The sequence below is a fragment of the Podarcis tiliguerta genome, assembly GCF_965153285.1.
Source record: "Podarcis tiliguerta genome assembly, chromosome: 4".
NCBI classification, from domain to species: Eukaryota; Metazoa; Chordata; class Lepidosauria; order Squamata; family Lacertidae; genus Podarcis; species Podarcis tiliguerta.
Window position 1 is genome coordinate 6170746 of NC_139537.1, and position 16227 is coordinate 6186972.

At 46.7% G+C, this 16227-nt stretch overlaps 1 protein-coding gene across 1 annotated transcript; it reads right to left on the bottom strand.

The window, feature by feature from the left end:
* Nucleotides 1-1044: 1044 nt before the first annotated feature.
* Nucleotides 1045-14183, bottom strand: DNAJB13 (DnaJ heat shock protein family (Hsp40) member B13). Its single transcript, XM_083436693.1, has 8 exons — nt 13909-14183; nt 12319-12422; nt 6695-6856; nt 6254-6411; nt 5775-5888; nt 4607-4720; nt 2080-2156; nt 1045-1274 (listed from the first exon to the last, which is right to left on the bottom strand). Exons 1-8 carry the CDS (start codon nt 14145-14147, stop codon nt 1121-1123), a joined length of 1122 nt encoding a protein of 373 aa, XP_083292819.1. The 5' UTR covers nt 14148-14183; the 3' UTR covers nt 1045-1120.
* Nucleotides 14184-16227: the final 2044 nt, after the last annotated feature.

Genomic DNA, 16227 nt, shown 5'->3' on the forward strand with positions numbered 1-16227 from the left:
TAATCCGTTCCGGAAGTCTGTTCCAAAACCAAAGCGTTCCAAAACCAAGTCGCGCTTCCCCAAAGAAAGTAATGCAAAAGGGATTAATCCGTTCCAGACTTTTAAAAACAACCCCTAAAACAGTAATTTAACACGGATTTAACTATCTTACGAGACCATTTATCCATAAAATGAAAGCAATAAACAACAATCGATCAGTAGCTGAACTGGGTTCCACACATTCACAAAAACAAAACAAAACAAAAGCCGCAGAAACAAAAACACAAAATAAATAGCAAAAACAGACAGACCTCAGCGTAACACTCAAAACGGAAGCATGGCACTCAAAACGGAGCATGTTTGGCTTCCGAAAAATGTTCGCAAACTGGAACACTTACTTCTGGGTTTGCAGTGTTCGGGTTCCAAGCTGTTTGAGAACCAAGGTACCACTGTACTACAGATCTGTAAATACGGTTCTGCATTGTCGGCCTCAACTTGTTGTCATTTAGTCGTGACCCCCTGGACCAGAGCACGCCAGGCACTCCTGTCTTCCACTGCCTCCCGCACTTTGGTCAAACTCATGTTTGTAGCTTCGAGAACACTGTCCCACCATCTCGTCCTCTGTCGTCCCCTTCTCCTTGTGCCCCCCATCTTTCCCAACATCAGGGTCTTTTCCAGGGAGTCTTCTCTTCTCATGAGGTGGCCAAAGTATTGGAGCCTCAGCTTCAGGATCTGCCCTTCCAGTGAGCACTCAGGGCTGATTTCCTTCAGAATGGAGAGGTTTGATCTTCTTGCAGTCCATGGGACTCTCAAGAGTCTCCTCCAGCACCAGAATTCAAAAGCATCCATTCTTCGGCAATCAGCCTTCTTTATGGTCCAGCTCTCACTTCCATACATCACTACTGGGAAAACCATAGCTTTAACTAGACGGACCTTTGTCGGCAAGGTGATGTCTCTGCTTTATAAGATGCTGTCTAGGTTTGTCAGCAAATGAGCGGGTTGCATCTGTTTGTGGGGTTGTGGGTGCTTCTCCCCAGCAGTCGCAAAGAAGGGAGGACCAAAATCTGGCAAAAATAGTCAGCTTTTATTTCTTTGAAGAAAAGGGGGTCAAGGAAAGGGATGGGCTTTCGGGGGGCGTTGCTCAGGTGAGGAGGGCGTGTCTCAGCATCTCCTTCTTGGCCGGGGTGAGCCTTTGGGGGAAGAGGATGTCGAAGTACATGATGAGGTCCCCCTTGCAGGTGGGGTCGCTGGCCAGGGGCATCCCCTCTCCTGGCACCACTTTGAAGTACTTGGGGCTGAAGGGAAAAGGGAGGCCTTAGTCAGATTCAGCGGCTGGTTGGGGGGGCAGAAAGGGGGGACACTGCTAGGGATTGAAATGCCTTCTGCATTTGAAGTGAGTGCTTAATAATAATAATAATAATTAATAATAAATTATTATTTATACCCCACACATCTGGCTTAGTTTCCCCAGCCACTCTGGGCGGCTCCCAACAGAATACCAGACTTTTAGAAGACATCTGAAGGCAGCCCTGTTTAGGGAAGCTTTTAATGTTTGATGCATCAGTGTATTTTAATATTTTGTTGGAAGCCACCCAGAGTAGCTGGGGAAGCCCAGCCAGATGGACGGGGTATATATTTATTTATTTAAAATAGAATCAAACATTAAAAACTTCCCTAAACAGGGCTGCCTTCAGGTGTCTTTTAAAAGTAAGTTGTTTGATATCCGGTGGGAGGGCGTTCCACAGGGCGGGCGCCACCACTGAGAAGGCCCTCTGCCTGGTTCCCTGTAACTTCGCTTTTCGCAGGGAGGGAACTTCCAGAAGGCCCTCAGAGCTGGACCTCAGTGTCTGGGCTGAATAATGGGGGTGGAAACGCTCCTTCAGGTATACAGGGACGAGGCAGTTTAGGGCTTTCAAGGTCAGCACCAGCACTTTGAATTGTGCTCGGAAACGTACTGGGAACCAATGCAGGTCTCTCAGGACTGGTGTTAGGTGGTCTCGGCAGCCGCTCCCAGTCCCCAGTCTAGCTGCCGCATTCTGGATTCCAGCTCTACAACTCTTAGGACTCCTGGGATAAGGACTGTGGGCTGCAGGCACTTACTGTACGATGTCATTGAGAGGGATGTTGAGCAGCCTTTCGTCGAGGGTCCTCACATCCACGGTGCAGCCGGTCAGAGCCTGCGAAGCAAAGTGCCGGAGGCCGAGGGCAGGTTATTGATCTGTTTATTAGATCTAAATATTGCCTTTCATCGTAAGATCTCAGGACGGTTCACAGAATACTAAGGTTAAGGTAGCCTAAATTTCGGATAGCTGAGGCACGCTTAATTTCTGAATTACAATGGGAGTCTCCTGTGTGTGTGGTTTGGGAGCTGCACGGTCAGGGGAAAAACAATGCTGTCCAGGGTTGTAAAGACTGCAGAGAGAATAATTGGGTGCACTCTTCCCAGCTTGGATCAAATCTATGCTTCCAGGTGCCATAAGGAAGCTGCAGAGATAGCACAGGATAGTGCGCACCCCGGAAATGATCTCTTTCAGCTTCTGCCTTCTGGAAGAAGGTACGGGGTTATAAAGACCAGGACTAGCCGCCTGAGAAACAGTTTCTATCCAAATGCGATTTTGGTTTTAAATGCAGTGTAAGGTGGTCTTAAGGCTGCGGGTGGCGCTGTGGGTTAAACCACAGAGCCTAGGACTTGCCGATCAGAAGGTCGGCGGTTCGAATCCCCGTGACAGGGTGAGCTCCCGTTGCTCGGTCCCTGCTCCTGCCAACCTAGCAGTTCGAAAGCACATCAAAGTGCAAGTAGAAAAATAGGTACCGCTCCGGCGGGAAGGTAAACGGCGTTTCTGTGCGCTGCTCTGGTTCGCCAGAAGCAGCTTAGTCATGCTGGCCCCATGACCCGGAAGCTGTACGCCGGCTCCCTTGGCCGGTAAAGCGAGATGAGTGCCGCAACCACAGAGTTGGCTGTGACTGGACCTAACGGTCAGGGGTTCCTTTACCTTTACTTAAGGTAGTCTCTATGGGAGTATATTGTATTTAATTATGGGGTATCAGAGTTTTTAGGGGGCTAACCAGGCTGGGATAGCAGACTTGTTGGTTTCTGAATGTCTGATGTAGATTTTCAATGTCGTTGTTCTGTGTGGGACCATGACAACAAAGATTATCGTATCATATCCGAGTCACACTTTGACTCCTGCGCACAGAGAAGCTTGGCTCTTGGCTTATGTCCAGCATTTTGAGGATGGCTGGCTCTGTGGAGGTGTCCTTACTCCCTGTCCCTGCGTGAGTGCTGGGCCTGCCTCTGGAAGCAGAACGGGGCTTCACACAGAGAAGCGACGGGAAGCCTCCTTGGAGGGGTAGCAGCGACTACAATCCTAAGAATGAATGGGCTCTGCAGTGACATGGAGCACACGGACGGGAGAGGATTAGCGACGTTGACAAAGCCAGGAAGGGACACGCACTTCTCACCCCCCCGTAGCACTTCCCTCCATGTAGGCAGGCTGCGGGAATTCAATTCTAGCTGTGCTCTTCAAATATGGGACTGAAATTCCCCTTGTGAGACATTTCGTTCTCAAGCTGCCAGAGTTCACTGGTGAGAAAGAAAGGAAATTGAGGCCGGAGCCGAGGTGTCGGCCTACAGAAGGGCCTGCCCGCTGCCCCTCTCTGTGAGTCTCTGCTAGACAGTCTTCCATTAGCTCAGGAGGGCGGGTAGCTGCAGGGATCCTGGGAAGAGGGTTAGTCTGCTAGACTCCCCAGTAACATATAGTAAGCGGAAGGGGCATAATAATAATAATAATAATAATAATAATAATAATAATAATAATAAAAATTCTTATTTATACCCCGCCCTCCCCAGCCAAGGCCAGGCTCAGGGCGGCTTACAAGCAATAATAAAAACAAGTTCAATGATTACAACTTAAAAACAAAATTAAAATACAACATTAAAATATTGAAACATTAAAATATTAAAATGTAGCCTCATCACAGGAGGAGAAGGAAAAGAAAAAAGAAAGAGGGGGAGGGAATCAAATTGGCTCCAAGCCAAAGGCCAGGTGGAACAACTCTGTCTTACAGGCCCTGCGGAAAGAAATCAGATCCCGCAGGGCCCTGGTCTCATGAGGCAGAGCGTTCCACCAAGTCGGGGCCAGTACTGAAAAGGCCCTGGCTCTGGTTGAAGCCAATCTAACTTCCTTAGGGCCTGTGACCACTAGGGTGTTGCTGTTTATGGACCTTGAGGCTCTCCGAGGGGCATACCGGGAGAGGCGGTCCCGTAGGTACGAGGGTCCTAGGCCGTGAAGGGCTTTAAAGGTCAAAACCAGCACCGTAAACCTGACCCGATACTCCACCGGGAGCCAGTGCAGCTGGAAAAGCACTGGGTGAATATGCTCCCATGGCAGAGACCCCGTAAGGAGCCTCGCTGCAGCATTCTGCACCCGCTGGAGTTTCTGGGACAGCTTCAAGGGCAGCCCCGCGTAGAGCGAATTACAGTAGTCAAGCCTGGAGGTGACCGTCGCATGGATCACTGTGGCCAGGTCGGGGCGGGAAAGGGAAGGGACCAACTGCTTGATGCAGCGAAGGTGGAAACCTGGGGAGGAAAAGGGGGCTAGTTTGGCTCCCAGAATGCCTTCATTACCTTCCCCAGAGGGAGGGGGGCCACATAGATCAGGTTATCGTCTTCTCTTTTAAACCTGGGATGGATTTTCTCCTTGACGATGAAGATGATGTCTGCCGGGATGATGTTTGGGCCCTGGAACGAAATGCAGGAAGAAGCCCAAAGGGCGTATGGGGTGCAGACCCAATGGTTGTCCCCGGCATCTGCAGGGAGGGCAGAAAGTAGGACCCACTGACCCCTATGCCCACTGCAAGGTGGGAAGTGCCCCACACAGGGGCAAGCCCGGTCCCACCTTCCCACCCCCAAAGCAACCAAGTGCTGCACCGGTTGGATTTCAGCCTGACGTTATAAAACCCGTGGCTGCAGTCCGGAGAAAAACTGCTCATGCTACAGCTATTGAGGCTGGGGGCAGGAGCGTTGCCCCTGTCCGGAAGCAAGCCCTGTGAGAATTACCTTATTTTTCGCTCTATAAGACGCACCTGACCATAAGACGCATCTAGTTTTTAGGGGAGGAAAACAAGAAAAATATTCTGAACGAAACAGTGGGTGTATGATTTTTGTGGTTCATGCTGTGGCCACAGACATGTGATTTGACAATGAGTTTGGGGTAGCCCAATGCAAAAATCCTGAGGATCCATGCTTTGTAATTATGTTTTTGTGCCCCACGCAACAGTGGATGTATGATTTTTTTGGTGCAGGCTGTAGCCATGGACATGCTACGTGATCTGATGGTGAATTTAGGGTGACCCAATGTGAAAATCCTGAGGATCCATGGGCTTTTACCTCCCCATCCCAGGCAGCCTCCTTTATCTCTAGCGTCCCTTATCTCCCTCCCGATCGCTTGCCGATCAGCGGCTTCATTTCAACACCCCCTTCCCTCTTTCAAAAAAAAAAGCATGATCTGCTTTTTGCCCCTGGGCAATTCGGCTCCAGGGACCACGCATTCGCTCCATAAGACGCACAGACATTTCCCCTTACTTTTTAGGAAGAAAAAGGTGTGTCTTATGGAGCAAAAAATACGGTACCTCTACAGTTTTGTGGGGACTAACTTTAGAAGAGGGTTGTGCGAGGTAACCCTTGAGTCAGAATCATTCTTCTTGTAACAGTAAATATTGAGATGCAATTGTGGGCAGGGTCTCTGCAAGATTTAATCAGCCTCTCTCCTCCCTCGCGCCCAAGGTGGAATTACCTGGTCTCCCTCCTCTTGAAAGGTGATCTTGGTTCCTTGTTTCCACCCTGGGCGCACATCGATGGTCAAGATCTTGTCTTTGATGGTGGAAGCGTGGCCATCGTCATTCATGACCTGAAGGGTTTAGAGAAGAGTTGTGGAAGTCCCTGGGTGAGTGGCCGCAGAGCATATAACACCGGTTCTGAAAGACCTACATTGGCTCCCAGTACGTTTCCGAGCACAATTCAAAGTGTTGGTGCTGACCTTGAAAGCCCTAAATGGCCTCAAAGGCCCAGTAGACCTGAAGGAGCATCTCCACCCCCATCGTTCTGCCTGGACACTTAGGTCCAGGTCTGAGGGCCTTCTGGCGGTTCCCTCCCTGCAAGAAGTGAGGTTACAGGGAACCAGGCAGAGGGCCTTCTTGGTGGTGGCACCCGCCCATGGAATGCGTTCCCATCAGATGTCAATGAAATAAATGCCTAAGGAGTTCCTTCCCTTACTCTGCGAGAAATCTTGATTTTTTTGGTGCACCCGTAGAACAAGTCCTCCAGCGAAAGGTAGAGATCTCTCTCGATCGGAGGGTCCTTCTTTTTCACTCCCTTCCCTCGCAGCCCCCCAAACGCCATGTTGACTTCAGCCCCTTCTGCAGTGTAGAACTCTAAGCAAGAAAAAAGGCAGTGTCGGGGGAACAGGCGTGTAGTGATTATGATTTCTTTACACATCACTAACTAATTTCTTTACACATCACTAACAGCGCTAGGGCTCTTGACCTGCTCCCTTACTCCCCTGTAAAGAGAGTAAGGGAGTTGCCGCCTGGCTTTTGATAACCGCACCCCCCGTCCCTCACCCCGCGGAAAGGGCTCTGATCTGGAAAATGCTCCAAAACAGGGGAGATCTGAGATGAGCGGAGTATCTTGACAAAACGCGGCGCTTGGGCCTACCAGCAAAGGGGTTGTCTCCTCCAAAGAAGTCCCGGAAGACCTTCTCGGGGTTTCCGTGGAACACATAGCCTTCTGTCCAGGGGGTGTCCACCGTAAACTCCAAGGGGATGCCTCCTTTGAGGCCTTCCTCGGCAAATTTGTCGTAAATGCCCTTCTTCAGTGCTAAGGAAGAAGGAGACAACAAGTGGGGAGGGGAGGGTTTTATTTATTATTATTTTTAAAATATTTTTATTGCTCAATTTCCAATAACAAATTATCTTTTTTTATATAATATTTTTTTTATTTTAACAGTTAGTTAACAAACAATACAAACAAACAAATACAAATACAAAACAAAAAATGAAAATGACACATACCAACAATGTAAAATACAAAGTGCAAAGAAAAAAATAAAAGAAAAAATTAAAAACAATTATTGTGTCTTTACATTTCTTTAACATTAACCTAGGTCTGCGACTTCCCCAGACCTTCCCACTCTGTATTCTAGATCTTATATTCTGACAGTAAATTCTTTCCTTCTGACATTTCTTTGGTTAAATTTAATCTTAATATGTTAACGTAATTGCATTTCCATATGTCTAGAAACATTAGTCTTTCTTAATCGTTAACTTTTTATACTAATATTCTATTAAATTCAATCTGATGTCCTCAAACATTCTTTATCTTATGATGCTTCTGTAAATAGTCTTTAAACTTCCTCCAGTCTTCCTTCACCGTCTCTTCTCCCTGGTCTCTGATTCTGCCAGTCATTTCTGCTAGTTCCATATAATCAATAACCTTCATCTGCCATTCTTCCAGCGTGGGTAGTTCTTGCGTCTTCCAATACTGTGCGATGAGTATTCTTGCTGCTGTTGTGGCATACATAAAAAATGTCCTGTCCTTCACCTGAACCTGTTGGTTTACCATACCTAGGAGAAAGGCTTCTGGGTTCTTTCTAAATGTGTATTTAAACACTTTTTTCAATTCATTATAGATCATCTCCCAGAAGACATTAATCCTTGGGCACGTCCACCAAAGGTGAAAAAAGTACCTTCAGATTCTTTACATTTCCAACATTTATTATCGGGCATATGATAAATTTTTGCTAGCTTGACTGGTGTCATGTACCATCTGTAAATCATTTTCATTATATTCTCTCTTAAGGCATTACATGCCGTAAACTTTATTCCAGTGGTCTCCAATAACAAATTATCAAACCATACAGTCACCTACATAATCCCCCAATGACTTCCCTCAGCTCCTCTTCCTGATTTCGCTTGCACATATTTTCTCTGCATATTATAAAATTATATATATCCTTACCTATCTGTCCTTCACGTTATCAACAATAAATTTGTGTATGTTTATTCAAAACCTGCCAAGGAGTCCAGCTCAATTTGCTGTCTTTTTAAATAATTTGTAAAAAGTTCCCATTCCTCCCTGAAGTCACAATTGTCCTTGTCTCACAATTTGTATGTTAATTTGGCCAGTTCTGCGTAGTTCATCAATTTCTCTTGCCACCGTTCTTTTGTCGGGGTTTCCTCATTCTTCCATCCTTGTGCTATCAAGACTCTCCCTGCTGTTGTAGTATACATAGATAAGTTCCTTATTTTCCTTGTCCTACAATCCCTAACAAAAATGCTTCTGGTTTTTTTTGCAAATGTCATTTTAAACATTTTCTTCAATTCATTATATATCATTTCCCTTTTTAAAAAAATTTCTTTACATTCCCACCACATATGATAAAAAGACCCTTCTTTCTCTTTACATTTCCAACAAATATTAGAGCCAGTTTTATACATTTTTGCTATCTGTACTGGTGTTGTATACCATCTATACATCATTTTCATATACCGTATTTTTTGCCCTATAACACTCACTTTTTTCGTCCTAAAAAGTAAGGCGAAATGTCTGCGCGTGTTATGGAGGGAATCCCTACGGGTGGCATGCCTACGGATTTTCCTCCTCTAAAAACTACGTGCGTGTTATGGTCGGGTGCGTGTTATAGAGCGAAAAATACGGTAATTTTCTTTCAGAAGGGAACAGTCTGTACATTTTAAATCTGTTTTCCAGTTTTTCCCAGTCCTCAAATTGTATATTATGTCCTATATTTTGTGCCCATTTGATCATGACCGATTTTACCTCCTCACCTTTTGTTTCCCATTTTAGCAAGATGCTATATACTCTCTTCAGCAGCTTCACTTCTTCTTCTGTGACTTCCTTTTGAAATCTGGAAGTGGTGTAACTAAACCTTTTCTTATTATCTTCCTTGTACAACTCATGTAATTGTCTATAATGTAACCAACTCTGAAAATTATCTTTGGCATGGGACACGGAAGGTGGACTGTCTGATGCTCTGATCTATAGAGGGCAGCAGTGGCGTAGCGTGGAGGGTGCAGGGGGGGCCGGCCGCACTGGGTGCAACATCTGGGGGGGCGCTCACACTCGCAGCTCTCTGCCCCTACCGGGTTAAAAGGTAAAGGTAAAGGTACCCCTGCCCGTACGGGCCAGTCTTGACAGACTCTAGGGTTGTGCACCCATCTCACTCAAAGAGGCCGGGGGCCAGTGCTGTCCGAAGACACTTCCGGGTCACGTGGCCAGCGTGACATCGCTGCTCTGGCGAGCCAGAGCCGCACACGGAAACACCGTTTACCTTCCCGCTAGTAAGCGGTCCCTATTTATCTACTTGCACCCGAGAGTGCTTTCGAACTGCTAGGTTGGCAGGCGCTGGGACCGAACAACGGGAGCGCACCCCGCCGTGGGGATTCGAACCGCCGACCTTTCGATCGGCAAGCCCTAGGCGCTGAGGCTTTAACCCACAGCGCCACCCGTGTCCCATGGCGCAAATTACTTGCCTTGCCCCGGGTGCTGACAACCCACGCTACGCCACTGGAGGGCAGTCCTCTAGTCGAAGGGTTGCCCGGTCCAAGCCAGTTTAAAGGTGAAGAACCCAGAGAAGGAAAAGGAGAAGGGGCCACAAAGTTTGCAGCTGGGCAGAAAACAGAGCAGGCAAACAGCTCACCTGGTCACAGTCCTCCCCACAATGGTGAGATGTCTTATTTATTTATTTCCATGCTTATTACATACAAAAAAAGGGGAACATACTGAAAAGGGGGTACAACTTAAGAGGGGAGGGAAAAGGAAAATGAAATTTACACAATCTGTTATTAAGTTAAAATTTATGGCAAAAAAATTGTGATTACAATTTCATGTTACAATAAAAGTGAAAAAATCTCATTATCTTTTCTACCCTACTTCCCATTTAGTCCTTAATTCCTTTTACATAAATTTACCACAGTATCAAAATACTATTTTTTATGTTAATATTTTCACAATTTATAAATGTTTATATTTATATAAGCAATTGATAAAAACTGCTGGGATCGCTCAAAAGCTGCTACAGATTTTAACATGGTATAATTTTGTTTAAGATGTGTTCTGAAGGCCTCCCATTTTGATACAAATTCAATTCTCGGTTTATTTATTTATTTTTTTTCAGATAAACTATCTAATTCAGCATATTCAGTCCATTTTTGTATCCACTCTTATCTAGAAGGAATTATGTCGCTCTTCCATACTCTCGCTGCCACTGTTGCATACAAAAAAAGATCTTTAAATTTTTTAGGGATATCTGAGTGTGCAATGCCCAACAGATATGCCTCTGGTTTCCTAATAAATGAGATTCTTAACATTTTTTCTAGTTCAAAGTGGATTTCCTCCCAAGATTTCTCTATTTTGCTACATTGCCACCATATATGGTACAGTGAGCCTGTTTGGTCTCCACATCTCCAACAATTATGTACACTGTAGCTATCATTTCTAAATTTGCATCTATGCATATAAATTAGCCAATCTGTGTCTCTTCCTGCCTTGACGAAGCATTAATTGCTTTAGGCACCAGGCAAAAATGTTCCTCTTCAACCAAGCCATTGGCCAATTAATATTCTACAGCCTTTCAAATGTCTGTGTGTGTTTTGGCAGGGTGTGTGTGGTATTGTTTGTTGTCAAAATGCAACATAAACCGTAAGAATTGAAAAGGCTATGCAAAACGAGGCAGCAGATAACGAGAAGCAGCACATTCCCAAGTAGGACAAACATATCTTTGCAAGGTCAACCTTCCAAATCCAAACCCTTAAAGGCTTCCAAACTTTAAAAGCCAGGGAGAATTTTATTCTTATTTAGTTTTCTTCCAGCACTGGGGGAGGCGAGTAGGTAAGAGGCGACCTTCTCCAGAAAGAGCGCAGAGTCCCCCTCATACTCACTTGGTGGGGGCACCTGGAGAGAGGCCTCTGGACTTAATTTGTTTCATTTTCCAAATTAGTAGCCTGCCGTTCTTTATGTACCTTTATCCCAGGGATGTTTGCACACAAAAAAGTCTAATAATAATAATAGGGAAGCCTTTTAATGTGTGATGTTCTATTATTATTTAAATAAATGTTGGAAGCTGTCCAGAGTGGCTGGGGCAACCCAGTCAGATGCCACCGCTGTCAACGTTTCCCTTTTTTAAAGGGAAATTCCCTTATTCTGAATAGGATTCCTCGCAAGAAAAGGGAAAAGTTGACAGCTATGGTCAGATGGGCAGGGTACTAATACTAATTTTGTTGTTGTTGTTGTTTAGTCGTTTAGTTGTGTCCGACTCTTTGTGACCCCCTGGACCAGAGCACGCCAGGCACTCCTGTCTTCCACTGCCTCCTGCAGTTTGGTCAAACTCATGCTGGTAGCTTCGAGAACACTGTCCAACCATCTCGTCCTCTGTCGTCCCCTTCTCCTTGTGCCCTCCATCTTTCCCAGCATCAGGGTATTTTCCAGGGAGTCTTCTCTTCTCATGAGGTGGCCAAAGTATTGGAGTCTCAGCTTCAGGATCTGTCCCTCCAGTGAGCACTCAGGGCTGATTTCCTTCAGAATGGATCGGTTTGATCTTCTTGCAGTCCATGGGACTCTCCAGAGTCTCCTCCAGCACCAGAATTCAAAAGCATCCATTCTTCAGCGATCAGCCTTCTTTATGGTCCAGCTCTCACTTCCATACATCACTACTGGGAAAACCATAGCTTTAACTATACGGACCTTTGTTGGCAAGGTGATGTCTCTGTTTTTTAAGATGCTGTCTAAGTTTGTCATTGCTTTTCTCCCAAGAAGCAGGCGTCTTTTAATTTCGTGACTGCTGTCACCATCTACAGTGAACTAATACTAACAGTAATACCAATACAGTGGTACCTCAGTTTAAGAACAGCCCTGCTTACGAACTATTCGGTTTAGGAACTCTGCAAAACCGGAAGTAGTGTGTTGGTTTGCGAACTTTACCTCTGTTTACGAACAGAAACCGAACGGGGGAAGGGCACCAGCGGCGGGAGGCCTCATTAGGGAAAGCGCGGCTCAGTTTAAGAACGGTTTTGGTTTAAGAACGGACTTCCAGAAGGGATTAAGTTCGTAAACGAGGTACCACTGTCCTCACCCACCTGACTGGGTTTTCCCCATCCCCTCTGGGCAGCTTCCAACAGAATATAAAAGGACACAACAAAGCACCAGACATTAAAAAGCTTTCTGATAAAATAAACGACAGCCAAAGAGATGTGCCATTAAATACTAAGGCGAGCCTTTCCAAAGAGCACAGCACACACAGATGAAGCGAATCCCCTCCTACTCACGATCGCTCAGGACATCGTAGGCTTCCGCAAGCTGCTTAAACTTCTCTCTGGCCCACGGCTCCTTGTTCTTATAGGGGTGGTACTTCAAGGCCAGCTTCCGATAGCTGGGGGGAGGGGGAAACAACACAGAGCGACTGCTGTGGTCACTGAACCAGGGGAAGCGGTCTTGTACCAACCGAGACTGCTGGCCCATTGAGCTGAGTCCTGTCTACAGTGCCAGGCATGGCCAAACTTGGTCCTCCAGGTGTTTTGGGACTACAGTTCCCATCATCCCTGACCACTGGTCCTGTTAGCTAGGGGTGATGGGAGTTGTAGTCCCAAAACATCTGGCGGGCCGAGTCTGGTCATGCCTGGCAGAGACAGCAAGCATCTCTCCGGGGTTTCAGGTGTGGGATATTACCAGGCTTACCTGGAGATGCCCACCTGGAGTCTCTCTCTCTCTCTCTCTCTAGCATGCTCCCCTAAATATATACATTTAAAGTCTCTTTTGCTAAGTGTTTTTAACAGGCTTGAAAGAACCGTAGTAATAATAATTGCATATTTATTTATAAGCATTGTAATAATAATAATAGCAGCTGCATCAGGCCAGTGGTCCACCTGATAGCTTTAGCCTCCATAAAACTGCCTAATCCCCTTTTAAACGAGCCCAGCGATGCATTAAAAAGCAGCACAACCTGATTGGCCTACAGGAGAATCCCAGAATTAGCCGATCACGTGGGGCCCATTGTGTAAATAATGTATATAAAGCAGACATTTCGGGGGAACTTCCATTCCTCCTCACCACTATGAGCTGAATAAAGAGCATGAAATCCACTCTCGACTCGAGTATATTTCAGATTACATCACTGAAAATTAGGGCTGCCGTATGTCCGAGTTTTCAAAGGCGGAATTGCTCAATAACTTTCAGCTTTTCCTAAGAAAAGCTCACCAAAAGAAAAAAAAGCAAACAAAAGAAAAAACTCAACAACTTTTGGGGTCTCCTCGTTTTTACTTTTTGAAACATGGCAACACTACAAAGTGCCCATATCATGCCTCAACGAGACGTTTCCATCATTACACCTCCAGCATCTTATCAGCATCAGAAAATACCTTAATGCAAAGACCCAATAGACCCAAAACATCCATTTTTGCTGGGGCAAAAGCAGTTTCCCGCGCGCAGCGCATAGCAAGTCCTGGCAATCAGTTTGTTGTCCACATGGGAGGAAATTCTATGATGCTGTGAAATGGGTACCCTGACGTCGTGGTGACTGACAAGGTTTCGTGGCCTGGGGAGGACAGGGGAAGGTAAGGATCCAGCCCACTGCTCTCAAGCAGATCTGTTTCCAGAGCTGGGAGGCGATGTTTGGAGAGACAAGGAGAGGGGGCTGGCAGGAATCAGGGGCCAAACATCCCCTGGAAAAGCGGTGCGCAATGTAAGATACCCCTAAACATTTTTAAAGGAAAAAAGCACTGGTAATAATAATCAGTGCATCGCGCGCATAGATAGGGGAACGTGTGCACGCAAACGCCACCGCGTGGATCCCGCATGTGCCCCACGCACGCACACACACGTGCAGGGATCCGTGTCCCGCAACCCCTCCCGGCTCTCACGCCTTCTTGATGTCCGCATCCTTGGCGCTGCGGGTGAGATCCAGGACGGCGTAGTAATCCTGACCCATCGCGGCGCTTCCTCCCGGGCCAGGCCAAGTCCGGCCCGCCTGCTCTGCCCACTCGACCCCGCTGCCTCTCCCGTTGCTAGGGACGCCGCCCGGCCCCGCCTCCCCCGCCCGGCGCGGTGCATGGCGGGAGTCGTAGTCCTTTTGCGCAGCTGGCCGCGCCCGGAGCCCCATTCTCTGCAAGCTTTCCTATTGCTGCGCCGCCGCCGCCGCCGCATGCATTTGCTGCATGCTTGCATTTTCCGCACTGCTGCGTGCTTGCAAATTTGTGCACTGCCGCGTTTTGCTATTGCTGCGCAATTCGCTGCATGCTTGAAATTGCTGCGCCGCCGCACGCACCGACCACATGCACTTGCTGCGTGCTTGCACTTTCCGCACTGCTGCATGTTTGCAATTTTGTGCAGTCGCGTGTTTTGCGACTGCTGCAACCGCCGCGTGCATTAGCTGCGCCACTGCACGCAACCTCCACATGCGCTTGCTGCATGCTTGCATTGCCGCACTGCTGCGTGCTTGCAATTTTTGCGATTGCTGCGCTGCCGCACGCAACCGCCGCGCGCATCTGCTGCGTGCTTGCAATTTTGCGCCCCGGTTCGTGCGTTTGCAATTGCTGCAACTGCCGCGTGCATTTGCAACAAATGCATGCGGCAGTGCAGCAAATGCAAACGCATGCACCCCTTCTTCCCTCGCCGGCCCGGGGTTGTTTCGGGACGAGGAAGCCCCAACGGGGAAAGGGTGGCTTTTGGAAACCCGGGCAGGCAGCTCCGTGCGCTTCTCCCTCTCCCAGAAGCAGCGCTGGCAACGGGAGCTGTGGCTTTCTGCGGAGCTTCTCTGTCCCGGCGCGAAGGGAGAGCAAGACCCCAGCGCTCGGGGCAAAGGAAGGGGAGGACTATGTAACTGCGGAACTCCTTCCCGCAGGAGACAATGCTGACCACCAACCTAGCTAGAGATCTTTAAAAGAGAAGCGCACCAATATATGGAGCGGAGAGCTGCAACATCGGCCTCCACTGGCCAGGATAGCTCTGCGCTCCAAAGTTGAAGGCAAAAATGCTTCTTTCTAAACGCCCTGTTACTGGAAACCACGGAAGGGGAGAGTTGCTCTTGGGCTCTGGTCCCTCTCCCTGGTTTCCCATCAAAGACATCCCTTTGGTCCCTGTGAGAATAGGATGCTCAGCTGGAGCTGGGTCATTGGCCTGATCCAGCTGGCTCTTCTTATGTTTCTTTTTATGTATATATATAATATTTTATTAATATTTTCAAAACATTACAAAAGGAAAAAGAAAAAGAAGAAAATACAAAAATTAAAAATTAAAAACAATTAAAAACAATTCGATCTTTCATAACTTATCTTACATTTACTTGTTTCCCGGACCTCCCCACACCTCCCCTCTTTGTATTCCAGTTCAATTTATTTATTCAGCAAATCCTTTCCCTCTTTACCTTTATCCTTATCTTTGATCTTAATATAACTTTGAATTTTCACCTTATAACAATCCGTTTTTACATATTCCTTCATGACATTATTACTAAAAACCACTTAACCTCAATCCAACATCATTCTAACATTCATTAATTTTGCAGTGTTTCTGTAGGTAGTATTTAAATTTCTTCCAATCTTCTTCCACCAACTCTTCTCCCTGGTCTCGGATTCTGCCGGTCATTTTCGCCAGTTCCATATAGTCCATCACCTTCATCTGCCATTCTTCCAAGGTGGGTAGATCTTGTGTCTTCCAATACTTTGCAATAAGTATTCTTGCTGCTGTTGTAGCATACATAAAGAAAGTTCTATCCTTCTTTAACACCAAATGGCCGACCACGCCCAGGAGAAAGGCCTCTGGTTTCTTCGGAAAGAAATTCTTAAATACCTTTTTCATTTCATTATATATCATCTCCCAGAAGGCCTTAATCCTTGGGCACGTCCACCAAAGGTGAAAGAATGTACCTTCAGTTTCTTTACATTTCCAGCATTTGTTATCGGGCAAATGATAGATTTTTGCAAGCTTGACTTCTTATGTTTCTTTTTGAGAGCCTCCGAAAACGTTCAAGAGGAAGGAGCAATTGCCCTTTGAGGAAAGGTTTTGGGGTTTGGGACAGTTTTTAATTCAGCAAATGCATCTATAAATGTCTTCCCACCATCTGCTCCTATCGAAGTACCAGGGGAAGAGACTAAAAAGCTAAATGTCATTTCACAAGTGGAATTAGGGACACGATTGCAGCAATAATGGCCAAAATGCTGGGGTTTTTCTCTCCAGAGCTT